The sequence below is a fragment of the Nelumbo lutea genome, chromosome 2 (assembly GCF_056320005.1).
Source record: "Nelumbo lutea isolate HS-2025 chromosome 2, American lotus-T2T, whole genome shotgun sequence".
NCBI classification, from domain to species: Eukaryota; Viridiplantae; Streptophyta; class Magnoliopsida; order Proteales; family Nelumbonaceae; genus Nelumbo; species Nelumbo lutea.
The window spans coordinates 96,206,928-96,234,181 of record NC_142685.1 but is presented as its reverse complement, the minus strand read 5'-3'; the positions used below and the strand labels follow the sequence as shown (position 1 = coordinate 96,234,181).

The following is a 27,254-nucleotide window of genomic DNA, read 5'->3' as shown; positions in this document are numbered from 1 at the left end:
TCCTCTATTCTCCCGAAAAGGTCCCTATTCCATTCTCTTAAATTCCCCCTTAGGCTTTTCAACTTCTTATGAAACCTTACCCCTTTCCACTTCACCCCACTCATATCTTGATTCCACCATTCCTCAATCTTTCATACAAAATCTGGGTGTGTCAGCCACATATTTTCGAATCTAAAGGGTTTGGGTCCACCCTAAATGGCTCTTGACCTAGCTCAGTGGGACAATGGTCGGAGGTAACTCTAGGTAGATCTTTGGATAGCAAGTCTCTCCAATGATTTTCCCAACTTTCGTTAAAAAGGAATCTATCAAGCTTCGAGCAAGTTGGGCTTTCTTGGAAGTTAGACCAAGTAAAAAGGCCCTGCACAAGAGGAAGCTCCTTAAGCTCACTACAATTAATAAAATCATAAAATTTTCTCATACTAGTTGTAATGAGCTGTTGGGGGTTATTTGTCTCATTAACAAAGCGTAATACATTAAAATCGCCACCCAAACACCAAGGACCCTCCCATAGCCCTTGGATTCCATATAACTCTTCCCAAAATTCATTCCTCTCTATAGATATTAGGGCCATACATTGGTCAACACCCAAACGAAACCATCGTTCACCGACTTGAACTTTACAGACACCAAAAAGTTTCCTATTAACTCCTCCTCTGCCTCTACAACATCCTCTTCAACCCAATGTGACAATACCCCCTGAAGCCCCCCAAGAGGATGCAATGGCCCAACTTATTCCTCTTGACTACTTCTGGCCCATTTTTGTCAAAATCGACTAATTTGGTCTCCTGTAACATCACTATATCAGGCCTATTCCTTCTGAGCGGATCTTTAATTAACCTCCTTTTCCTTGCGCTCCCTAAGCCCCTCATATTCCAACTGATGATTTTCATGGGAAACAAAATTTTAGAGCCCAACTAAGGTTAAAGGTTCCTACTTGGGAGTCTTTCTTCTTCCCCTTCCGCCACTAAACTCAAATGTCCCCTTCTATATCTGAAATCAGCCTCTTTACTTCAGTTCTTTTCTTTTTCTTTGTGTTATTTCCCACTCCCCGGGTGCTTGGACAGTTTTTTGGGTTTCGATTCTCATATGTGTTTTCCTCAATCCTCTGTGATCTTGTACTCCTCCAATAGTTCACAAATTTGCCCCTATATCCTCTTTAATTCTTCCTCCTGCAATTTTTTCAAGAGTAGCTCTCCCCCCTCCTTTTCATAGTTTTTGTCAACATTCTTAGAAACCACACTCAACCCCTCCCTTTGTGTGTATTCCTTAAGAAGAGCACATATTAGATTCCAAATTCTCTCTAACTCCTCCTCTTGCTTTTTTCTCAACTGAATCTCTCTCTCCTTTTCAACACAACCATTAGCTATGCCCACACCTTCCCCTCTAAAAGTTGTTCTTTCCGTTTGAGAAGCCGAGATACCTGTTTCAAGCACAAAACCCACATCAGTACCAAAACCCAAATGAACAAACATACCTATACCATATATGGGTCAAGGACGAAGGTTCTAAAGTCCCAGAAATGTAATCAGGGGCTGCCGCCAAACCTTGTGTCTGAGGAGAAAGTGGAAGTGTATTTGGTTCTATTAAAGTTGTGTTAATTGTAACATCCAAATCCACCTTAGCATTTTGTCCCCTAACCGCTGAATTTATGTTCTGTGAACAGAAAGATTCATGTTCCTCTGATTCAATGAAGAGAGTGTGTTGCTCTGTTGAAAAGGGAATAGGCTCGGGGTTAAGTGTCCCCTGTGTTTCCTTTGTAGGCTCTGCTGGATTTACCGCCAACTTTGGTGACGTAAGAGTTTGTAAAACTTCCTCCTAGACATCTTTTGATGGGCCCAAGTGTTAGACAGTTGTATGCCCTTAGCTTCAATCAGAAATATGTACATTATGAATTTATTGTAAATGAATAAAGTACACATTTGATTCATGTTCCAGTGGTGTGTTTCTGTGTAATACCCTTAAACTGGACACTTAATGAGACTTGTGTTAATTTAGAATGTTCACAGCCATTGGGGTAAGTCTAGGGAGATTTGTCCTGCCAAGGCTGACACTGGTGTGCTGCCAATTGTTGGGGTGGCTTGTCTCAGCTACCAGGGTGAGACCCGAAGCACATGCAATGTAGGATTAATAGAACCTTTGAACCGGACCAGATTTCCAGTATTGCCCTGAACCTTGGAGATAGATGGGCAAAACTGGAAAGTTACACCTGACCCCTAGACTCGATTATGATACTACACTAGGTGTCGGATTGGGCTGTCTTTGATGTACCAATCAGTGAGATCCTTAGCGGGGGTCAAAACCTGGGTATGTGGACAGTCCGAGAATTCATCTGAGTGGGTGATCATAGTGACAGGATCAGCCCCTTTGTCGGACAAATGTAATGATCAGGGATGCACTCTCTCTGATGGAAACCAAGACTACCGGCAGCCGATTTCAATTGTTGAGATTTTGTTTTGCAAAATATATTTATATAAAGATATACATATATATGTTATGGTTTCGAAATGATTTGCAAAAGGTTTTAATTCCCGGGATCCATGTAAGCAGAGAGTGCAACATTGTTCCTTGCAGTCGAGGGAGAGGTCCTCCCTTGTCGGGCAGTGTTTGATCATTATGGGCTGAGAGGTTAAGTGTAAGACCATTGAGGATAATACCTGATGGGCTAATCTTGCATCTGCCCACAGTCCCTGGGTGTTACAAGGTGGCTTGGCCCAGGGACCACTTAGGGTAAGTGTTGGGCCCATAGAGCCCATAAGATGGGTTTCAGGGGGTGCACTGTCCATAACAGTGTATTCGGCTAGGCCTTGTAACAAAGGCTGGGCTGAACCCATGTGGTTGATGTGTAGATCAATGTTTGGGTCCCATGCCATACAAGGAAGCCCAAGTGAGCAGCAGTTTGGAAGGCTATGTGAGTACATAACCTTAAATGTGCCTTAAGCCCATTTCGAACTGGGTTGATTTGATCAGTCAATTCAAGGGGGCGAATTCTGAGATGGATCAGCTGATAGGATTGGGCCAAGACCCTATCCACTTAGATCTGGAAGCCTCCTAATTAGATTAGGAGATGGCTGATCTGATCTGCAGATAAGATAAGGGTTCTTCCTTATCACTTAAAGGGACTTCTAATCCAAATATAATTTGGATCAGCAGCTCCTAATGGGATTAGGAGCTGATCCCTTTAAATCTATAAAAGGAGGAGGGGGCGGCAGCCTTTAGAGATTGATGTTCAATTCTCTTCAGAGCTGAAATCACAAGAAGAGAGAATTCTGCACCCTGCGAATACTCTCTTGCCGCCTCCTTCCTGCAGCCGCCACCTCCAGTAGTTCGATCTCCTACTCTCTACAGGAGTAATCAAGATTTGATCTTGATACCAATCTTTTGGGAAAAGATTGATTGGAGCTGTATTCACAAGCCATCCTGTTGATTCTTGCGAAGGGTCAAGTTCTTTTGGAAGAACATTGCTGATTCTGCTCCATCCTGCACTGCGCCATCTTCAGTGGGAGCAGTCTTTGGATCCTTCCTTGGATGTGAACACCTTCATTGGGAGATTCTAATTCTCCGTATCAGGTACATCCTCCCTCCTACTCCTTTTGGTTCAGATCTGGTTTGGTTCATGGTTCAAGATTGATCCTTGAAAAATATGTTTTTCTAAAATAGGGAATTCGATTCCCTGCAAAGATGGGAGAAATTTTTGAAATTCGCCCAGTCCCTTCCGCAAGACTTGGGCGTCCATGTGAATGGATATTCCATCCCTTCACCAAGGCATCATCTAATAAGAAAAGCAAGTCTGTGTGAAAGCTTTCATCCTCTAAAATCGACATTGACAGCTGCAGATCGACACTACCAAGGCTGATTGCGTCGTCTGTGTTAGACTTTGAAGAAAATCCTCCTCCTTGGAGTTGTCTTCCTTCTCCATTTCTAACTGATTGCGTCTAACACTTCGGGGATTGCGATGGTCTGATTCGCAGGGCTTGAGGAAGAAGATAGACCACAGTTAGTGTCTATTGAAAGGAGGCCCTTTGGCATGTGACTACTTAAGTGATCATGTGCCTTTAAGGCTGATGGGCCTTCTAGACTTGGCCCATTTGCCAATTTGACAGATGGGCCAAGTGGAAACAAATTAACTGGATCATTTCCTTCTAGAAAATGGGCCCACACATTTCTGCAGGCTTATGAGTGCTAATATGGGCGCTCACGTGACAACTTAAGCTAGATGCCCCCCTGGTTGACCCACTGGTTCACCCTTAATTGGAGATTGCCTTGTTTGGCCAAATCCTACTAGGATTCAAAACTTCCTGTTCGGCCAAATCCTAAATAGAGCCCCTTTCAATCTAGAAAAGGCAATTGAACTAAGAGCATCTCGGTGTTTCCTCTTCATTCTAAATCTACTAACTGCAAGAGAGGTCTTCTTAAGCTTCTTCACATCCTCAAGTTCCTTGTTGATTCTTTCCAATTCTAACACCAAACTCTTCTCAAAAAATTGGCTTGTAACGGAAACCTCATTCTTCTTCCTAACAGCTACAGCCAAGACAGATGATCTTTAATCATATTGACTTGCTTCTCAAATTGAGTACTTTTCTTCATGGCCTACATCATTTTCCTTAACCAGCATAGGATATTTCTCTTCCAACTCTTTGAACATCTTCCTAACACAACCCTCACCCCCTAGGACAAGTAAACCTAAAGATACGATTTGCATATTTCAACTTCTATATTCACAACCATTTCCAAATCAACTGATTTTTCAATTACATGGGTTTAATCCAATGTAATCTTTTCATCGCTTGAATCACCTTCATTTTCTTCTCTTTTCCACCTTGTCTTCTACCACTGCATTCTTACTCTTCTCTAAAGCTGAACATGTTCTGTAATTTCTTTTCCTTTTAAAATCTTTGAACAAATACCTACTGTGTCCTTTTCTTCTCCCCCCATCTTTCTGCTTTCAAAACCTTCAGGCTCACCCCTTGCTTTTCCCTCTGAAGCTCCAGGTCTTTTCCTTAGATATCAAGCAGCACAATTAAATTTCCCTCCTTAAGCACCATCTCAGATCTTTCTAGCCCCCCAATGATTTCCTCTGTATCCTTCTTTAAACCTCCTTCCCTTAACTGCAAGATACCTCCCCCAAACTCAAGATCCTTATCTTTATCTTATTGGGAAACCCCTGAGACAACTACTTGGTCTTCCCTTATACTTTCCTTTCTCTGATTCTTTCGCCTGCTCTCTATCTTCAGCCTCGTCACACCAATCCAAAGGGTTGACAATACCATGTTCTAAAATGATTGATGTCTCAAAAGACACTAATGCTCTTCACACCTTCAACAATCACCAACTCAGCACTCTCTGCAAACCTTGTACCATTATTTTGGGAAGGTTGCCAAGGATGAGAACACCCCAAAGCCCTTTCCTGGATGGAAAGAAAACAATTAGGAATGACAACACATTGCCTTAACCATCTATAAACACTCCTGGCCCACATGCTTTTTTAAGTGAACATGTGCTCCCTGCACTGGACCCAGCAAATTAGTTGGACCACTCAAGCTGGTTCAATCCAAATTTGGGCCCACTTCAATTAATTTCACCACTTTATCACTTTATGCAACCTCCATCAGCTTTCTATCTTCAATTGTAACTAGATTCCCTTCTAACCCAAATTAAAACTCGAACATCCAATCACTCCCTATTGATTCATCTCCCTTTGCAGCCCTTGCACATCGCCACATAGTTTTGCCACTTCTCTTTGTTCTTCTCAAAAACGACGGGCAAAACATCCTGTCCAAACCAACGAGAGGGTTCCACCTGCAACCAAAAAGAGAGAACCATCCCCAAATACAACAAACAAAAAGATATGAAATTAAGAGATAGAAAGCAATCTCACCATTCAACATGCACAAGATGCACCAATAATGGAACAAGAACCAATTTTGGTCTTTTCTTTTGTAGCAAGCCCCAAGTATTAATGCAGCTATGAAAAACTTCCCAGTAAAAAGCACCAACTTCTGGGGAGATAGAGACACACCAAACTTCTTTCATAGGAAAGGAAGAAGAAGAGGTAGTGACTATACCCGACTATCCCTTACTGTGTCATCAAAAACTAAATTATCCAAAAGTTTCAACGAGTTAAGACACAAAAGAAATTTTAGACTCTCTAAGATTCCTTGTTAAGCCCAAATTTGAATTCAGCCCTGAAGATAAAGGATAAAACTGAAAGAACTCAGACACATGTCATCAAAAACTAAATTATCCAAAAGTTTCAACGAGTTAAGACACAAAAGAAATTTTAGACTCTCTAAGATTCCTTGTTAAGCCCAAATTTGAATTCAGCCCTGAAGATAAAGGATAAAACTGAAAGAACTCAGACACAAGTCTTTCTTTTAAGGTTGGAGAGAATGAACAAAGAAGGAAACACATCTTTCAAAGGAGACTCCCCAATCCAGATATCCTCCTAGAACCTAACCCTATTACCAAAGGCCAAACAATACATGATTCCTTGTTAAGCCCAAATTTGAATTCAGCCCTGAAGATAAAGGATAAAACTGAAAGAACTCAGACACAAGTCTTTCTTTTAAGGTTGGAGAGAATGAACAAAGAAGGAAACACATCTTTCAAAGGAGACTCCCCAATCCAGATATCCTCCTAGAACCTAATCCTATTACCAAAGGCCAAACAATACATGATTAAGAAATTAAGGATAATAGGAATAGCTTTCCATGGTGAAACCAAGTTAGCTTTGTGCAAAATATTGGCATCCCAATCATTCCTTGATAGTCCATGAATACTAATCACAACTTTATGCCATAGCATTTCATTGTCCAATAGGAAGCTCCAAAGCTGCTTACTCAAAAGAGGCAAGTTCTTTTTACTTACATTACCAATACACTAAAGCTACTCTTTCAACATGACATCAAAAATGCCTTTTACATAATGATTTAGTTGAAGAGGTCTATATGGAGCAACCACTAGGGTTTGTTGCTCACAAGGAGTATAGTAAGGTGTGTAAGTTGAGAAAGACAACTTCCGCATGCTTAGTTTGGTAGATTTAGTGAGGTGTTAAAGAACTTTGAGATGGCTCAATGTAGTGTCAATCACTTTGTGTTTAATTATGAGAAGAAATCTTCCTATTCTTTCCCAGTCAAGGAAATCTGCTCTTCTCCCATTCCCCTTACAATTAGCACCTTCTGTTGGGAAGTGTTTATTGGAAGCATTAACACCTTTGATCCACTTCAAAGGAAGAGACCAAATTGGTGTTTGTTCCCCAACTGGTGTGTTCTTCGCAAGTTGAATGGTGAAACTGTGTTTCGTCTTCTTATCTGTTGCCCGTTTATTAGCTTTCTTTGTGGTTGGTTTACTTCTATCTTTGGATGTAATTGGTCTTCTCCTGATAGGTCGGAGGGTTTGTTTAGCCCTACTAGCATTAGCTGTACAAAAAAGAGGGGTAGGACCTTGTGGAGATGCACTAGAGCAGTACTAATTTGGACTGTGTGGGAGGAAAGAAATGCAGGAATTTTTGAAAAGAAGGAACGAAGTAAGGAAGCCTTGGTTGAAATTATAGCATTGAAAGTAGCTCATTGGGAAAAAAGTTTGAAGCTGTTTTCGGATTTCAAAATTGAAGATTTCTTCAGAGCTTGGGGTATCATTGTTGCATCCTGAACTACAAAACAAAGATCTATTGAGGTTTGGTCTCCTCCAATAAATGGTAGGAAGAAACTGAATTTTGATGAGAGCCATTTGGGTAACCCAGGCCCCTCAAGTATTGGAGGAGCCATTAGGGATGAAGAGGGGAACATAATTGCTTTATACTCTGGCCCTGTGGAGCAGGGTGATGTGGCAAGATCAGAGTTTTTGGCTGCAGTTTTTGAGGTTGAGAAGGCAAAATAACTGGGTATTAATAGGCTGATTATTGAGGGAGATTCTAAAAACTGTGGTTAAGTGGCTGGTTAAAGGGGAGGGGTGGCATGGCATTTGAGGAATGAATTCAGAAAATTCAAATGGCTGTCACAGGACAAGTTAATCCATGTGAAATGGGTGAGGATGACTGCTAATAACTTAGCAGATAGCTTAGCCAAGCAAGGGGTACATAGAACACAAATGTTTTGGGCTCAAATGTAGTACTGATTTGGAACAGCTTCTAAAGCTAGTTCTTTTCACAACCTCTTGCTTTTTTTATCAGTAAACATGTATTTTATTAAATTTCAGATTGTGAACAGTTTATACAACTTGGTGATGGGACTGTTTTTTTTTTTTTTTTAACTGGTCTGGATTTGACAGCCAGCGCACAATCACCTTAGAATCCCCTTCAATCAATAGGTTCTCCACTCCTAGTTGATTAGCAATCTTAATTCACTGTACTGCAGCCAATATCTCAGATCTTGTAGAGTCCCCTATCCCTATCAGGCCTGAGAATAAGGATATGATGTTGCCATTTTCATTCCTCAATACTCCTCCAATGCCAGACAGTCCTGGGTTACCCTGGCTGCTTCTGTCAAAAGTCAATTTAAAAAACCCTTCTGGGGGAGTTACCCAAACTGTAGTGGCTCTGGTTTTTCTAACCGAAGTGTGTGCAACTGTGGCCCAATTTTCCAAATGTCATAAAATGAAAAAGAGCTGAAAGAAGCCAAAGATTTCAGCCAATGGATAGTCCTGGTTAGGATACATTTCTTCACTTCTGTAAAGGACCTCTCTTTATCTTAGAAAATTCTAGCATTTCTTTCTTCCCAAATTGTCCATAGGGTGGTTGCTCTAAAACATCTCCACGTACTCCTTCCTCTTTTTGTTGGGCAAGCAAAGGTAGTTGGTGAGAATAATGATTTTACCTCCGCTGGATGATTCCACCTACATCCAAACAAAACAAACATCCAGTCCCAAAGTTTTTGTAAGTTTGGGGACAAACAAATACATACACACTAGTTTGGGGACAAACAAATAAAAAGCTTTTTCTTTTGTAAGTTCTCCAAAGTTTTTTTTAATCAAAGTGCTCCAAAGTAGTAATCTTACCAAGGTACACTTCCCAGCAGAAAACACTCTCTAGAATGTTTGTTTGGGGGGCGCAAGCTTTGTCCAAACTTCTTTCACTGGGAAAGACTCAAAAGAAGTAATCAAAGAAAGGGATTTGAAGAAGGATGCACAAGTGAAAGAACCTCTTGGGCTAGGAGTCCACACCCTTTTATCAGGAGAAGAGGGGTCCAAGCAAACACTCTCTAGAATGGATAGAAGTTCAGTAACACAAGCAAGCTCCTCCTCCCTTAAGCCCCTACGAAAACCAAAGTCCTAGTTCAAGGATAAAGGTAAAACTGGAGGGGGAAGAAAGACAGAGATAACCTCCTTTTTATAAAGGGAAAGGGCATACAGAGAAGGAAATAGGTCTTTTAGAGGTTGATTACCCACCCAAGTGTCTTCCCAAAAAAGAACCAAATTTCTAGAGCAAGTATCATACCTTACAAATTGAAGGAACTTGGGGAGGACACCACGTATTGCCTTCCACAGTGTTGTTTAGGTAGCCCGATGAGATACCCCAACATCCCAACCAAAGACAAAACAGCCATGAATACTAAGCACAACCCTGTGCTTAATTAATTAGCGAGGCAAAGCTCAGGAGGGAAGCAGCCCTGACACCTTGGCCGCTCCCCCCGATCTCCTCTAGCCAGCACCTTATGAAGGTGAAAAGCAAACCAAGAGAGCTAAGGACTTCACCTCCCTTTCCTCCCAAAGAGGTAAGGGGCCCCGATCACCTCGACGCCTTAGCTTGACCTCGGCCGATCTCCTTAAAGTCAACTTCCTAGGCGAGCAACTAAATGGCAAGCCACCTCGGATGATGACCTTTTGCTACTTGTGACCTCCTGGAAGGGGGCATAGACCCTCATATACAAAAGAGAGAAAGAGAAAGAGAGAGAAGCAACAAAGGCACAAGATATGCAAAAAGTATAATTCAGTAAGTGTTCTCTTTCAGATCTTACAAAAATAAGGCCTTGGATGGGAAGGTTCGGCCCTTTACAAAAAAGATAAACAAAACTATAAGAAAGAGACAGCAAAAAGAACAAAAGAGCTGCCTATGCACCACCCTCGGCAGCAAAAGTAGTAGAGTCCTGGGCGGCTGCAGGAGCAACAAGGACCTCGATAGTAGGAGCAATGGGGCCCTCAGGAGAAAGAGTTTCAACATCTGAGGGAACCTTCAACTCGTCCACTGGGAAGTTGGGCATCAGCCTCAGCACTTCGAGCTTGGTGTCCTCGATTCTCTCCACAGATAGGAGTCGGCCTCGTAGTCAGCAAGACAACGCTAGTACTCCTCCAGCATCTTCCAGATGGTGACGGCATCCTTCACCTCCTACTCAGCCTCCGTTCCCCTCGCCTAAGCCGCCATCGAGGCCTCGTCAAAGCGAACGCACTCGAGCTCTGATTTTTTCAAGGCCTCCTGAAGCTCGGCAGTCCAGGCCTTTTCTGCCTTGAGGTCCTCGTCCAACATCTTCCAGACCTCCCTCCCGTCGTTTGCAACCGAGACGGAGGTGTCCCAACTACTCTCGGCCTCGGCGACCTGCACCGCGAGCTACTCATTCTTCTCCTCGACTTTCTTTAAACGATCAAGGAGGAGCCCGACTTGGTCACCCAAGACGACGTAGTACCGACAGACCTGCAGTAGAAATACCCCCATCAGCAAGATAAAGCCAAAAAGAAAGACAACACACAAAAGGAGCGACGATAGAAGAAGAGCATACCTCGACCAAATGGTCGAAGCCGTGGTCCCAGAGTTTGAGGGGGCCCCCATTCATCATGGCCAGTCAATCCCCCTGAGGGATCACTCCCTTAATTAGTGCTCTCCTGACCCTCACGGTATCAAGGGAATCCCCCTCTCGGACGGGCCACTGGGGCGAAACATTCGCTGTGTAACCAACTCCCCTTCTTCTAGTGGCCCTAAGGAAGAAGGGGGAGCAAAAGAAGGCCTCGTCGCGGGCCCTTTGGTCGGAAGCCCCCTCGGCACAACAACGGCCTCTCTCCATCGCAAACTACCCTTGACTGGGTGGTCCTTGTGCACCAACCTCTTTCCCAGAGGAGGTTGAGGTGCATCAGCTGGCCTCTTCTGGCCAGTTTCATGTTGTCGGCTCCCTTCGCCTGGCCTCTTACCTCGGTTGGCCCCCGCGCCAGTTGGAGCATAAGGCCAGGGCATCCTCTCGGCAGGAGCAGCCCCTCTCAGTGTCTGCCTACCCGACTGACCCTCACCCGGTGCTTTCTTCTTGGTTTGGGCCCTATCTAGCAGTAACCTCTTTGCGTCAATCGGCATCTCTACAAGAAGGCAATATGAGAGTCAATACTTTCAAGAAAAAGTGAAAGACCGACATGTTAAAAGCCGACAGCAGGACTCCTACCGAGGCATGCAGGGTTGAGCCCAACGAAAACTAAAGGGAGCTTCTCCTCCACTAGGGGCTTGGGTCGAATCGTCCCCAACACGAGAATGTGGGTCATCACATCGACTTCATCGTCCCAAAGTAAAGGCTTGGACTTCTCGACAGTTAAGTGCATCTCCCCCAGGCCGACCTAAGCGGCCAACCCTCGGGACAAGAAACGAAGAACTTGCTCTTCCAGTTGTGTACAGACGAAGGGTTGTCTACAGGCCGGCCTCTCCGAGGTTGAAAGTAGTATATACCCGCCTCAATAGGATGTGGCCTCGGCACGAACATGGCACGGAAGATCTTTTGGGTCAACTCCACGTCCCGAAGCCGAGCCACCACCAGCATGGCAAGGATAGTCCTAAGGGCATTGGGGGCTAATTGGCTAATTGATATGTCGTACCACCTCAACAGCTCGGGGATGAGAGGATGGAGGGGAAATCTAAGGCCAAACTCCAAGAAGTGCTGGTAAACACAGATCTCCCCCTCCTCCAGTGTTCACGGCCGATCACCGATGTCAAGGACCCTAAGCCTGTAAGATCGAGGTATGTAGTACTTCCTACCCAAGGTCTACACCTGCTTGAAGTCAAGGGTATTATCTAACTCCGAGTGAGGGAGACAATCGATCGTCACCCCTCGGGCAGCATATTCAACCACCGTCCTCAGGCTAGGCTTAGGGATTTCCTCCCCTCCAACCACCGCAGGGGATCCTAGTGATTTAAAAGGCACGCCTAGGCGCACAGGTGAGGCGCATTTTAGGGTAGGCGCCTCGCCCAGGTCGTAGGCGCGACCCATTCAAAAGGCGCACGCCTAGTGTGCCTAGTGCATCTTGCACCTTAGCCCAGGCATGCGCCTAGTGTGTCTTGCGCCTTAGCCCAAGCGTGCGCCTAGTGCGTCTTGCGCCTTAGCCCAGGTGTGCGCCTTTTAAAAATTTGACGCTTTTCCTTTTTTTGAGTCTAGCGGCTATCCCGGACCCCCGTGCCACGCCCCTCGAGAACCCCCTATTTGGTAATGTTGTCCATTCATTCATCCTAATAAAATATCTTCTTAAAAGCAATTAAAACTATAAAATCATTATTTTTTGTGTGAAAACTCAGAACTTAAGACTCTAACATGGACTTGTTCGGGCTTGTCTCGAGGGGTGTGGCACAAAGGTGGCTCATAGAATTAGGAATGCAATATGTCACATTAGCTACTTGATCTAATTGAGAAAAAAGAGATTATGGGTTTTATATGCTTGAAAATGTTTTATATGTTTGATTTCATTTTTAAATTCTCATCTGAATATGCTTTACATATTATGTTTATGTATTTTAATTTTAGATAATAGGTTTTTTAAAACATTTATTTTAAAATTTAAGTTTATATTTTTATTAATATTATGTTTTATAATTTTTTGATTTTGAATTTTTTGGCATTTTTTGAATTTTTTGACTTTTTTTATTTTTTAGCTTTTTTTTTAAATTGTGCGCCTTACCTCAAAAAGGCACACGCCTCGCCTTGTGCCTTTCACTTTTAAAACACTAGGGGATCCCTCGTCCTCTGGTGGCCTCGTTGATCCAACACTCTCATGAGGAGATTCATCGCCCCTTCGGCTGCTCTCAGCACCTATGGAGGCAGCCCTCTAACTCAACACCTCGACCTCGGGCCTCGGCATAGGGACCTCGACTCTCGAGGAGCCTCCATTGTCACTAGCTAGTGATGGGGACCGGTAGGAACTAGCCCCTGAAAGGTCTGGGAGCTCGTAACACTTAGGGTCGGAGTCTGAGCAAGACATTGTGGCAGAGAAGCTTTTACCTAGAGAAGACAAGGTCTAGAAGGCTCTAAGGAAAAAAGGAATGCCGAGGTCTCTTGGAAGCAAAGGCTCTGGGAAGCGAAGGACACTTGAAGGCAGCACCAAGTCCATCTCCAACAAGCCGAGGCCTTCGATATAGGAAGCTTCCCGGCGCTCCCCATTGAAGGCAAGATATTCTCCTTAGGTGAAGCCAAAGCCCTCATCAAGAAGGCCCAACGACGTCCGAGGTCCATAGATCGGACCCCCTCCATGGCCTCGGGAGAGGGGCAAATGATGTAAGCACACCTTACCCTAACTAGTAGCAGGCGCATGTGGCAGGCAGCGGCGCTCAGAACGGATCCAATAAGGGCGCACAAAGCAGAGGTCGTCACGCGACTCGGAGCCAATGGTGCAACTGCACGCGGCGGCCTCAGATGGATGTGCTTCCTAAGAAAGGACAACATCCTGACCGTCCGAGCCCACCTACCTCCTAGCAGCCTCAAGCATAAATAGGGGGCAACCCCCTCAAGGTAAACACCTGGAATCTAGACCCAAGAACTTTGAGAACTCTCCAATTTCCTTGTGGCCTCGTCTGAGTGTTCCCACCTCAGGCCTCATCCACCTGGTATTGCACTCGAACTAACTTGACTATGGGAGTCTCTGCCTCAGATCTTCACCCGAGGCCTTTGACGTTCTCTCTCATTTGCTCCTCGCAAGACGGACCTACCACCACTCAGCCAACCCAAGCCTCGGACTACTTGGCCACACCTCGGCTAGGAAGCGAATTGACAGTGTTGCCCCTAGCCCATCCTAGGCAGCAACAGGAATCATACATGTTACATCATATAAATCCCAGATTCCCAATCCTTATATAGAACAGGAAACCAACAAAATCAAGAAGGTTCTTAAACAATGACTGGGGCTTAACCCTAAAAATCAGATAATAGACAGAAGACTTACCCGATAGCTGCTCTCCAGGAATCTGCATAGCTTCCTTGAGGAACTGATCATCCTGATTGATAACATTGTCAGAAACCTCTCGAATCTTCTCAGACCCAACAGACGAAGAAGAAGAAGAAGCAGAAGCAGAAAACGACGAGACGGAAGAAGCAGTAGAAGTAGGAAAAGGAGGTACTGCAGAATCATCGGCGAACTCCACAGGTGGTGCCGTCGTCGAATTCTCCTGGAAGGAGATCATCAACCTGTAGATGCTTTCTTCTCGATCCGCAATTTCACATGAATCAGCTGCCCCGAAATCCTCCACAGAGCCCTCCATGGCCGGAAAATTCTAGGGCTTGGGAATGGAGAGGGTCATGAAACTCGGGCTAGCTCTGCCAGACAAACCCTAATTGCAGAAAATTCCATGGGGACGATGATAAACGTAATCACGGTCAGAAGGAATAACGAACTAGAAGAATTAGGGTACAGAAAACCAACGCGGATGAAAGAGGATATAGTAAGATGATAATGGCATGTAATTCTCTTTCTTTATCTCTCTCACAGCATCTACATAACGTGTTCTTTCGTCTATTGCTCGTTTAAAATGGAATCTAAGATGAGCATTAAGAAACGACTGATAGAAGTGTTTTCATCGATACAGATGAAGAAGAAAGTGTTCATTAGACTTTCCATCTGATTGCGCGCAGGTACAGGATTTGGAAAAGCGCACTGATCAACTGACGTTTCCAGTTTCTCAAGAATCTCAACCAATCGCCGTCTCGGGAGATCCGACCGTTTGACCCGGTTCCAGGAGAACGCTAATTTTGTCTCAAATTAGAAAACCCGACCCGGACATTGAATCCCTTTTTCCCTCTGGTAAGTAATTCGGCCATCTGGGTCAACGTGTCAACCTGTGATGAATGGGTCAATCGGATTGATGGTCCTTCCATCAAGGTCAAAATCTTTGATCAAGTCAATGATTTCTTTAGGTTTAAGAAAGACGGAATTGGAATTGTTAATGGATCATCTACCCGACCAACTGGATCAATGAAAGATAAAGCCCGAATTATAATTGTGAATGGAATCAATGGATCACCTATCCAACCAACTGGATCAATGACAGGTTTAAAATAACGCTATGGATTCATCCCACCAACTGGGTCAATGACAGGTTAAAAATAACGCATTGATCCAGATTCGATCTAATTTCAAACTGATGAAATTTGAATCTCTCTTAAACGGATTCAAACTCAGGTAAATGGATATCAATTGCAGCCCTAACGGCAAGTCAGAACCAGGATTATGACCATGTCATTAATCCAACCATCCGAGTACTCCAGCTGAAAACACCGGTTTTTCTTAGAAATCCAAACTGGCCCACCACACTACTCTCTCTCCCTCTTCGCGGTGGGGTTAATGAGTGATTCATCAGCATGCACCCATAAAACTACCAAACTATATGCAAATGTTGTCTATTTATATAGAGAGATCAAGATTGGCCAGAATGCCCAGCTTCGACTAACGATTAAATCGGTCAATTGATCAGACTAACGATTAAAAAGAATACATAAAGAATAAACCCCCCAACTAAAACAAAACAAAACCAAAGCTGCAGCAACAGACACCCTTTTTCAACTTCTTATGCAATTTACATTGTTTACCATATAAAAAGATTATGCAATTTACAATCTACCAAGCAATTTCTTAATTGATCAAATTAATGCTCTCATTGAGGGTTAGAACCTTAACTAAAAGCCTGCGAGAAATTGAATCAAAATATCCTCTTAATGAACCATGAAGATCTTTCCATCATGATGCACATGTTTGAATCTCATCTCCAATGTTGTTCGCTGCATTAATAGCATTAACATTTTCTACAAAAGAAAAAGTAAAATTAGTAGTATCCTAAGTAGAAAAATATCATAGATAAGATAAACTAGCTAAGAGCGTACCTTACCTCCAACCATCCCTTCTATCTGTGAAGATATACCACCATTTTTAATACCTACTTCTTGTCCAATCTGTTGATCCCCAATACAATTTTCCATAGTTATAGATTGTATTGGGGGATGAGTTGTACACCGAGCGTAGCGACGTAATTCAGTTAAGCGCATTCTTCCTTCGGTTAGCAAAATTTGTATTTCGCCTATATATGCCTTAAGTATTAATAGATTTATTCACATAAAAAAAGTAAAAAATAACAGAAAAGATCCAATCATTTGGTGGAGATGGTTCCAATTATGTTCGATCAGAAATCTCTTGTATTTATGAAGTTAAAGAGTTATGGTCCTCTTCATTTGTTTAAATTTGATCCATTCATAAATATTGCTAAATTAGAGATGTTAGTATACAATATTTACAAGAAAGATAATACAAACAAAAAGAATTACCTTTGCTAGGTAGAGATTTTTCAGCCGTTAGGGCATGTCTCCGCCTCCTCCTAGCCTCATTTATACGCTTTCTTTGTTCATCTGTCAGAGATTGATATCTCAATCTATTTCTTATTCGATGGCTTTCTCTCTGCTGCTCATTTAATTTCTTTTGGCGTCTCCGCTCAAGTAAATTTCTTCTTTCCTCGTCAGTTAATTTTTGACGACGTATACGTTGTAACAGTCTTCGTCTTTCTCTTTGTGCATCAGTTCTAGAACTTTTAGTTTTTATATTACTGCATATGCCAACTGGTGGTTGTGCATGGTGGTTGTGCATGATAATCAACAAAGTAAACAGAATTGTAAGTTCCAAATTTTTAATCCAACTCCAAAAAATGAAAATAAATAAAGGCAAATTAAATGCCTAAAAGTGGATAATCTAAAATTAGATTATGCATACCCACACACATACAAAAAACTTACAACAACAAACTCTATCAATACCTAGATCCCAAGCACCCAACAACAAAAGAATTAAAATTGGCATGTAAAACATAAATAAATAGATAACTTTAAGGATATTCATTAAACATAGGAGCATGAGTTTTATGCGAGAAACTTGGGCAGGCCTGAATTGAACATATTTTAAATTTTAAAACACCCTACCAAAGAGCCTAAGCCTGAAGAAGTAGAAACTATTCAAATCAAGTCCCCAATTTAGCAATAAGCCAGGTAAAAATTGGGGGATGTGGCAAAAGATAAAGGGCCTCCTGAAGTGTGAAACCTAAAACCTAAGCCTTTGACTTCAATTAGAGGTGAGGCAGTTTGGCTCCACATAGTCTTGAGGCATTTCCATCTTTCGCTAAGTAGATCTTGATTCATGACTCTATATATTGGCTAAACTTATAATTCATAAACATACATAAGAAAAAAGGGATAAATACACACGATGGATGTTGTTGCATTGTGGTGCTTAAATCCAGGTGTTTTTGGTCCCACGCATGATTCACAATTTTGATATCGATGACACCATGTACGTATAGAGAAATTTCAGAGATATTTCATTAGTTTCGCTAAGATATTTGAAAAATCTAAAAAATCAAGAAAGTTTTCTAGAAACATGCAATTGGTTAATAGACCTCCAAGGAATTATTAGAAGTATAATTGCAAATTTAAGGCTCAAAAAACCATAGCAAAGAACTAAATAAATCAAATAGAAGAAAGGTAAGAGACTTTAACAGGTATCTCTCTCTGTCTCCCCTTTAGTCTTTTAGCCATCTTCTCTTCAAGTCTTCATTAGATATGTAACTTACTTGCCATTTTGACTTTTGTCTTTTATGTTATTATATGTTCGATTAGATTGAGATTACTCTTTTGTAGTTATATGCATTTTTCTTGTTCTTTTTTTTTTATCAATAACAGAAATCTTTATTAATAAATAATACTTGTGAAAATTAATTACAGAAAATGGGGAGGTAAACTATCTAACTCCCCAACATCAAAATGACAAAAAAATACTAAAAATGTGCCCAAAACAAAGAATCCTTAGCCACCCCTTGCTTAGCTAAACCATCAGCCATTGAGTTAGCACTTCTCTTCACCCAGCTTTATTACACCTCTAAGTCCTTACACAGCCAATTAAGTTTTTTCTTCTCATTGCTGTAGCTCCACAAGCCACTGATATCTCCTTTCAGCCACCCAATCACCACCTCTGAGTCCCCCTCAATCACTAAGCATCTGATGCTTAATTCTCTTGCTCTTTGGATTCCTTCAAGAACTGCTAGAATTTTGGCCCTAAGAGAGTCATCCTCTCCAATTGGCCCAAAGAACATGGCAGTAATATACCCCTCCTCATTCCTGAAAACACCCCCTATCCCAGAAGGCCCCGGATTCCTTAAGCTACATCCATCAAAATTCAGTTTTATGAATCCGGCGGGAGGGGGGGTCCAAGTGGGACTACAGTTCCTCTTATACATAGCAGCAGTAGCAACCTCTTTCCACTTTCTCAGCAAATCTGCCATAGAGAATTCAGAGAATATCTCCATTGATTTCAGCCAATGAGCAACCCTTGAAAGTATAAAATCTATTAGGTTTTCTGTGGTTCTTTCCTTATCTGAAAAAAAAATTGTGAATCTCTTTCTTCCCGTATCTCCATTTTTCTTGTTCTTTTGAACTATAATGACTTAGTAAGCGAATCATATCAAAATAGTAAATCAATGATCCAATCACAAATTCCCCAAATTATGATGGTTTTAGTGGAATATCTAAAAATTAACAATATTCCAAAACTTTAAACCTTAAATATATAGTCTTATCAATGAAAGCTGAAATGCCATTAACATATCAACAAAATTTCAAAGATATTAGGGAAAAATGATTCCTGGAAATTTTCATATAGCAAAATGGGGGTATTTAGGGTAAATTTTGCCAAATATCACTGATATTGTGAACCATGGTTCCACATACATAGAATAAAAAGATACTAAGGACTCAAAATTCATCAATGACTGTCTCATTAGAACAAGGTCCCATATAAAAACCATATCCATATGGCAAAACTAAATGAATAATAAAACTTAAATGCAAAAACCATAAAAAAATAATGAAAACAGTAAATTCTAATCATGGGTCCCATTAAACAGTGATCCCATGAGGATTTCAAGCCTGTTAGTTTGGTGGGAAAATGCTAACCAAAGCAAGAAGCTAACCAAAACCCAAGAGGAAAATCATGAGAGACAGTAGTCGTACAAGACTACAGATATTCTTTAGATTTTGAACAGAAAATAAAAGAAAGGAAGAGAAGAGGAGAAGAGAAGAAGAGAGATGGAGAGGTAGAACTTGTGGAAGGACTTTTGAGAGAAGAGAGTGGTTGGTGTGATAAAACAGCCGCCCCACCCTTTGAATTTATATACATAGTATAGGCACATTTGAGGTAAACTGCTGTAAGAACAGCATCCCCCCAGACACGTATAGGCACATTTGAGGTAAACATAATGCCTCTAGCTACCTCCAATATATGTCTATTCTTTCTTTTAACAACCCCATTCTGCTATGGTGTATGTGGGCAAGTACTCTGATGGATAATCCCATGATCAAGCATGTAGGAGGCTAATGGGTTTGCAAAATATTCTTTTGCATCATCGGATCCAAAAATTTTAATTTTAACCCCAAATTGGGTTAAAATCATTTGATGAAAGATCCGGGTTAATGCAGGAACCTCATCTCGAGAACGCATAAGGTAAACCCAAGAAAACCGAGTATAGTCATCAACAAATAACAGGAAATATTTGTACCCCCCCATGGTTATGGTATGATAGGGTCCCCAAACATCAGTATGCATAATTTCAAAAAGAATATTGCTTCTGCTATTACTTAATGAATAGGTTGTCCTGCAATGTTTTGCAAGCTCACAACTTTCATACTTCAAGCTAGACATCTAAACAAATTCAAATAAACTACAAAACAAACTCTTCAAAACATGAAAGGATAAATGACCCATCCTATTATGCCAAAGCATCACCTGAACAACAGACTGAGAAACAAAGTAGGTAGATTCAATTTGTCTCACTGCCAGTCCCAATCACCTTCCTTGTCTCCAGATCCTGAAAAACACATCGATCCGGAAAAAAAGGTTACTGAACAATTCTGTTTTTTTTTGTAATGCTACTAATTGAGACCAAGTTAGTATTAAGTTTAGGAACATGCAAGACGAAGGATAGGGAAATGGCACCAGACAACTTGATGTCTCCTTTGCCAGAAATAGGAACAAGGGATCCATCAGCAACAGACACTTTGTCTTTACTAGAAGATAAATGAGAGGTAGAGAAAAGTGATGGCAAGCCAGTCATATGGTCAGATGCTCCTGAATCTATTATCCAAGAATGTTCTGTATTACCCAGAGCTGAAGCATGACAAGCTAAGGCCCGATTACCTGACTGAGCAAAGGATGAGGTTGAAGGAGCTTATGGTGGCTGAGAAGATGAAACAGAGTTACTAACTTCACTTTCCAATTGTGTCAGAGTAGCTCGGACAACAATTAGGGTGTCTAGAGTGCCTCTTGAGGCCGTTGAGGCTGCACTATCAATGTTGACAGCCATATTGGCATTCCTCTTTTTGCTTTTGAGTTTTGCTAAAACTAGATGTGGATGCAACTTCCAACAAGTGTCTTTAGTGTGTTTAGGTTTCTCGCAATGTTCACAAACTAAGTCCCTTTTAGCCTATTTCTCCATATCCCTTTCCTTATCACAAGACTTGGGTTTAAATGCTGTCAGGGCAGATTCGAAAGGCTGCTCCTGTAACATAACCTTTCTCCTAGTCTCTTCACTGTGCACTAGGGAATATGCTTGAGACAGAGTCACACTTTCTCTTGTCAATAGCTGTTGTCTTACAATATCATACTCAGAATTTAGACCAGCCAGGAACTCAAATACTCCGTTAGTTTCAACTTGCCTTCTGTAAGTTTGTGCACCTTTCTGACTCTCCCATTCAATTGTCTCAAAGTGGTCAATCTCATGCCATAGAGATTTTAGGGTTGAAAAATAAACAGAGACATGTTTCTCTCCTTGTTTGAGATTTTTAACCTCACATTTCAGCTCATAAGCCCTAGCAACATTGAGGGGCTAAGAGTAGGTTTTTTTCACAACTTCTCATATTTCTTTAGTTTTTTTTTTGCCATAAATAATTTTGGCTAATGTGTGGCTACATAGAGTTGCACAGCCATGTCATCACCAAATAATTTTCCTGAATCCACTTAGCATAAGTGGGATCCTCCTTGGTTGGTTCCTTCATATCTCTCAACAAATAGTTCAATTTTCCTCTTTCGCCAATGGCCATTATAGCTGATTGGGCCCACTCTAAGTAGTTTGAACCATCAAACTTTACGGTTGTAATCTGGAAGGTGTTTTCAATCATGCTACCTGAACCAGCCCCAAAAAACACCCTCCCCTTGGCTTTTAATCTCCATTATTAATTAGAATACTTCCTAATTGTTGTACCAATCGGCCTACTGGGTCTGTAACAGGTAATAGTGGTTCTAGATGGAGGGTTCTGATTCAGAAACCCTAGTCGGCCTATTGAGACTGATAGCAGTAAACAACTGTAACAGTCTCCTAAATCTTCCAAAGAGCAAAGAAATCGAGGGAGACAAATCTGATTACCTCCCTGAAGTAATACCAGCCCTGAAACATGAGGGTTTTCTCTTAAACCCTAAAAGGAATACAAAAAGGAGGGATTTTTTTCTTAACCGTACCTCTTATATCAAGGTATCCTTGCTGCCGATTTCAAGAAAAGCTTGAAAACTTACCAGAAAATTCTGAGAAACTCCGATCTTGATAATCGACTTCAATCTTGAAGAAAAAAACTGATCTTGAACCCGAAATCTTCTGAAATTTTGATTGCCGCCTCTTGTCTTGATCAAGGACTGATCTTGATCCTTTAGTCTTGAAAAAAAAAACTGATCTTGAACAGAAATCCTCTGAAATACTGATCACCACCTCTAGTACTGATCAAGGACTGATCTTGATCCTTTTCTCTTCCTCTGATTCTTCTTGGTTATCGAAGATTCGGTCCAATCTTTGGAATGCTGTTGTAGATAACCTCCAAGAATCAGCCGAAGAGAGCTTTTTCTCTATTCTTCCAGCCCTAGGCAATTCTCATGTGGTCGGCTGGATCAAACTCACATGAGAAGTCCTAATTTTGGCTCTGATACCAAGTAGTTGTACAAGACTATAGATATTCTTTAGATTTTGAACAGAAAATAAAAGGAAGAGAAGAGAAGAGAAGAAGAGAAAGAGATAGAGAAGTAGAACTCATGGAAGGACTTTTGAGAAAAGAGAATGGTTGGTGTGATAAAACAGCCGCCCCACCCTTTGAATTTATATACATAGTTTCCTAATTGTAAAAGAACTTTAATACTTACATGGCAAGATAAGATCATTAAAAACTAATCCTAGATAAGATGAATAAGTTTAAAACTAACACTACTAGGAAAGTTGATCATAATCAATGACTTAATTAAATCTAAGTACAACTCAGGCTGTCACATGAGTACACTAATGTGGGTCCACAGTTTCCTACAAAGACTTTATATAAGAACTGGAGAATAAAATAAACTCATCTAAAATAAGTGGAACAAAGTGTATGGGAAGAAGATAATTGGGGTACTGGGTTTGGACAAGATGGTGCTTAGAAACATTTTGTTACCCAGTAAGTGGTCGTCGATACTTCCATTATGGACTAATAAGCTATGGTATGTTGTTCTTAAAAGCATTTATGGACAATCCACCTAATGAATGGGATGCAAGGGTGGACTTCAAAGCCCCTTGCCTCTCTTTGGAAATCACTTTCAGTAATTCCTCATGATTTTCACATTTAGGTTCATCATGATGCCTCAAATGCTAAGAAGGTTAAATTTTAGGAAAACTTTTGGAAGGAGGAAATGCCATTAAAGGAGAAATTCCCTAGTATTTATGCCATTTCTTTGAATAAGTGGGCGATCAAGACTACAATCAGCCTTGAACCCTAATAGATTTCAAATTAGGAAAGGTAGAAGAAAAGTAAGAGAAAGAAAGAAAAGAGAGAAGAACTGGAGAACACAAAGGTTTGAAGGAAGGGACAGATTCTGATTGACCTGCCACCGCCACTCTCTTAGTATTTATGGGTTATGTTCAGTACATAGGGGAAAATGACAGATCTGCCCTCAGTACTTACATGACAAATAAAGCAAATAAATAACTGAAATAACAAATTGACCACCAACTGACACTAACATGATTGAAACAAATAATTACACATACTGTCCTACGAACATAGTGGAGACCATAGTTGTGGGGCCCACATCAATGTTCTCTACACTCCCCCTCAAGTTGGGAATAGATATTCATCATTCCCAAATTGGATAGGTCTGCCTCTATCTTCTTCCTTGGTACAGCCTTGGTGAGGATATCTACGAGCTGCATGTTGGATGTGATATACAGGAGACACTTCTTGTGATGAGACCCCCTCTCGCACAAAATGTCGATCAACTTCAATATGCTTAGTTCTGTCATGCTGCACCGGATTGTGGGCTATATTAATAGCCGCTTGATTATCACAATACAGCATCAAGGGCTTCTCATAATCAACACCCAACTCTCAAGTAGTGATCTCAACCATAGGATTTCAGCCACTCCGTTAGCTATTGACCTGTATTCAGCTTCAGCACTAAAGCGGGAAACAACACTCTGCTTCTTACTCCTCCAAGAGACAAGGTTACCTCCCACAAGGGCACAATATCCAGAGGTAGACTTCCTGTCATCAGCACTCCCAGCCCAATCGGCATCTGTATAGACCTCCACCTTCATATGATTATTGTTCTTGAACAGTATACCTCTACCCGGGCATCTCTTCAAGTATGCTAATATTCTCTCTGCCGCAAGAAGATGAGTAGTTCTAGGGGAATGCATGTACTGGCTGACAACACTAACTGCATAACTGATATCTGGCCGAGTGAGGCAAAGATATAAGAGCTTTCCAACCAACCGTTGGAAAATAACTTTGTCTTCAAGAGGCTCCCCGCCCTCTGCACTAATCTTGTGATTCTGTTCAATGGGTGTATCAGCAGGCTTAACACCTAACTTTCCAATTTCCGCCAACAGATCTAGAACATATTTTCTCTGAGAGATAAAGATCCCTTGTTTAGATCTAGCAACCTCAATACCCAAAAAGTACCGTAGTGCACCATGATCTTTCACCTCAAACTCTTGATGAATGAGCTATTTGAGGGACTCAATCTCACTATTATTATTTTCTGTCACTACAATATCATCCACATATACAACAAGCAGGGTCAGAGAGGAGTCCACCCTTTTAATGAACAGTGTATGATTTGACTGGGCCTGTACATAACCGAATTTTCCAAGGGCTAGTCTAAATCTATCAAACCAGGCTCTAGTTGATTGCTTCAAAGCATACAATGCCTTATTCAGTCGGCAAACCTTCTTACCTGTCTCTATATCATAGAATCTAGGAGGCAACTGCATGTAGACCTCTTCCTGTAAGTCTCCATTCGGAAAAGCACTTTTAACATCCATCTGGAACAAGGACCAAGAATGACTTGCTACAAGGGATAACAAAACTCGGATGGTGGTTATCTTGGCTACTGGAGCAAAGGTCTCCAAGTAGTCTATACCATAAGTCTGGGTGAACCCCTTTGCAACCAGTTGGGCTTTGTACCTTTCAATGGAGCCATCAGCATTATGCTTCACAGTAAATACCCATCTACATCCAACTGGTTTTTTTCCTTTGGGTAGGTCAACTAGCGCCCAAGTATTGTTTTTCAACGAGGAATCCATTTCAACTTGCATTGCATCTTTCCACTCTGAAACTGATAAGGCTTCTTGCACTGTTCTTGGAATAGGGACATTGGCAGTGGAAGTGAAATAAGACCGGTAGGAGAGAGATAGGCGATCATAGGATAAAAACTAGGAAATGCAGTGAGTTGTAAATGTGGTGCAATGTCGTTTCCCTTTACGGACGGCAAAAGGGAGGTCAAGGTCATCCGCAGGAGGGGAAGTGGCAACAGTGGAAGGTGTCTCAATGGGCCCTGGGACTGTAATACCTGGATCTGGAGCCGCAGAAGGAACTGAAGCTGGCCTGGACTGCCGATGACTGGGATCAACCTGCCTGCATCACCTGCCGATGACTCTCAACTCCTGATCCCTCTTACCACCCTCACTATTACAGCCTTCATCACCCAATGGAATAGGTAAAGGAACAGCCCCACTCCCACTGCGCTCCCCCTGAGGAAAGAGACCCAAATCCCTACTCTCACTGCTCTCCCCCTGAGGAGAAACCCTAGGATAATAGGGTGTCTCCTCAAAGAATGTGACATCCATGGAGACAAACTTCTTCCCTGAAACAGGATCATAACAGCAATAATAACCCTTTTGAGTTTGTGCACAACCGAGGAAAATGCATTTGGAGGCCTTAAGTTCAAACTTGAAATGATGGGGCACGAGAAGCTGAACGAAACAAGTACAACCAAAGGTTTTAAGGGGAACGGTAAACAACTCCTCGTTTGGGTATAGAAGGGAAAAAGGGGTTTTCATATCAAGAACCCGGGAAGGAACCCGATTAATGAGATATACTGACGTGAGGATAGCATCACCCCAGAAGCGAATAGGTACATTGGAGGTAAACATAATGCTTCTAGCCAACTCCAAGATGTGCCTATTCTTCCTTTCGGCAACCCCATTCTGTTGTGGTGTATGAGGGAAAGTGTCTGGTGAATAACTCCATTATTAAGGAGGTAAGAGGTCAATGGCTTAGCAAAGTAATCATTTGCATTATCAGATCTAAGAACTTTGATTTTGGCCCCAAACTGGGTTAGAATCATCTTATGAAAATTTTGGGTCAAAGCGGGAACCTCATCTCAAAAATGCATAAGATAGACCCAAGAAAAACGGGTATGGTCATCAACAAACAACAGAAAATATCTGTACCCACCCATAGAAGAGATGTGATATGGCCCCCAAACATCAGTATGCACAATATCAAAAGCATTATGACTCCTTTAATTACTCAAAGAATAAGATGTTCTACAATGTTTGGCAAACTCACAACTCTTACATCTCAACTTTGACAACTCAACAGACTCAAATAAAGCAGGAAACAGACTCTTCAAGGATCGGAAAGATAAATGACCTAATCGATTATGCCAAAGCATAACCAGACTCACAAACTGAGAAACAAATGACTTCTTATCCACTGGCTCCTTCCAACGAGAACTCTCTTCGAGCAGATAGATCTCGTTCGTCTCACGGCCAGTCCCAATCACCTTCCTCGTTCCAAGTCCTGAAAAAACACATCGGTTAGGGAAAAAGGTTACTGAACAGTTCATATGTTTGGTAATACTACTAACTGAAAGCATGTTAATATCAAGCTTAGGAACATGCAAGACAGAAGATAAAGAGATAGTATCCCATTAGCAATGGATACTCTATCTCTACTGGAGGAGATGTGATAAGTAGTGAACAATGACGACAAGCTAGTCATATGGTCGGATGCACCTGAATCTATTACCCAACAGTGTTCAGTATTACCTGGAGCTGAAGCATGGTAGGCTAAGGCTCGAGTACCTGAATGTGCAAATGCAGATGTGGCAGGGGCTGAAGGTGACTGAGATGGCTAAGCTGAACTCCCAACTTCCTTTTCCAACTGTATTAGGGCAGCCCGAACCGCAGCTAAGGTCTCTAGGGGTGTGCCTTTTGTGCCTAATGAGGATGCTAAATCAGTATTCACAGCCACATGAGCATTACCCTTCTTATTTCTCAGTTTTGTTGGGACCAAATGAGGATGCAACTTCCAACAAGTATCTTTTGTGTGCTTGGGTTTCTTGCAATGTTCACATACCAGGTCCCGTTTATCTTCCTTCTTCCTGTCCCTTTCTGGATCACCCCTGACTTAGGTTTAACAGCCGCCAGGGCTGGGGAAAGGGGTTGAGGTTGCATCATGACTTTCCTTCTGGTCTCTTCACTATGCACCAGGGAGTATGCTTGAGAGAGGGTCACACTCTCTCTGGTCAATATCTGTTGCCTCACAATGTCATAATCTGAATTCAGGCCAGCCAGAAATTCAAATACCCTATTTGTCTCGACTTGCTTTCTGTGAGTCTGTGCATCTTTGGAATTCTCCCACTCAAGAGTCTCTAGATGATCAATCTCATGCCACAGGGATTTCAAGGTAGAGAAGTAGACAGAAACTGGTTTCTCTCCTTGTTTAAGACTATTCATTTCACACTTCAGTTCATAAGCTCTGGCA

At 41.8% G+C, this 27,254-nt stretch overlaps 2 protein-coding genes across 18 annotated transcripts in view; both read right to left on the bottom strand.

The window, feature by feature from the left end:
* The window catches only part of LOC148872180 (uncharacterized), a 28,279-nt gene extending 13,456 nt beyond the window's left edge, over positions 1–14,823 (bottom strand). For 5 of the 11 annotated variants that reach the window (XR_016107531.1, XR_016107529.1, XR_016107530.1 and 2 more), the window contains exons 1-2: positions 14,110–14,814; positions 8,811–8,829 (exon numbers count right to left, since the gene is read on the bottom strand). Coding sequence is in view for 4 of the 11 variants with exons in the window: in XM_088971217.1 (XP_088827343.1) it covers positions 8,811–8,829; positions 14,110–14,425 (335 nt within the window). In the remaining 7 variants the exon portion in view is untranslated. Of the gene's footprint in view, positions 1–8,810; positions 8,830–9,907; positions 10,622–10,706; positions 11,272–14,109 lie in introns of those variants that run through there. The other 6 variants (XR_016107527.1, XR_016107526.1, XM_088971214.1 and 3 more) reach the window with 3 other exon arrangements.
* The window catches only part of LOC148872179 (uncharacterized), a 55,685-nt gene that overhangs the window by 11,968 nt on the left and 16,463 nt on the right, over positions 1–27,254 (bottom strand). Inside the window, exons 2-5 of one of the 7 annotated variants that reach the window (XR_016107533.1) lie at positions 26,139–26,288; positions 16,479–16,766; positions 16,046–16,234; positions 15,832–15,962 (exon numbers count right to left, since the gene is read on the bottom strand). Coding sequence is in view for 5 of the 7 variants with exons in the window: in XM_088971218.1 (XP_088827344.1) it covers positions 15,873–15,962; positions 16,041–16,234; positions 16,479–16,766; positions 26,139–26,288 (722 nt within the window). In the remaining 2 variants the exon portion in view is untranslated. Of the gene's footprint in view, positions 1–15,698; positions 15,963–16,040; positions 16,235–16,478; positions 16,767–26,138; positions 26,289–27,254 lie in introns of those variants that run through there. The other 6 variants (XR_016107532.1, XM_088971218.1, XM_088971219.1 and 3 more) reach the window with 6 other exon arrangements.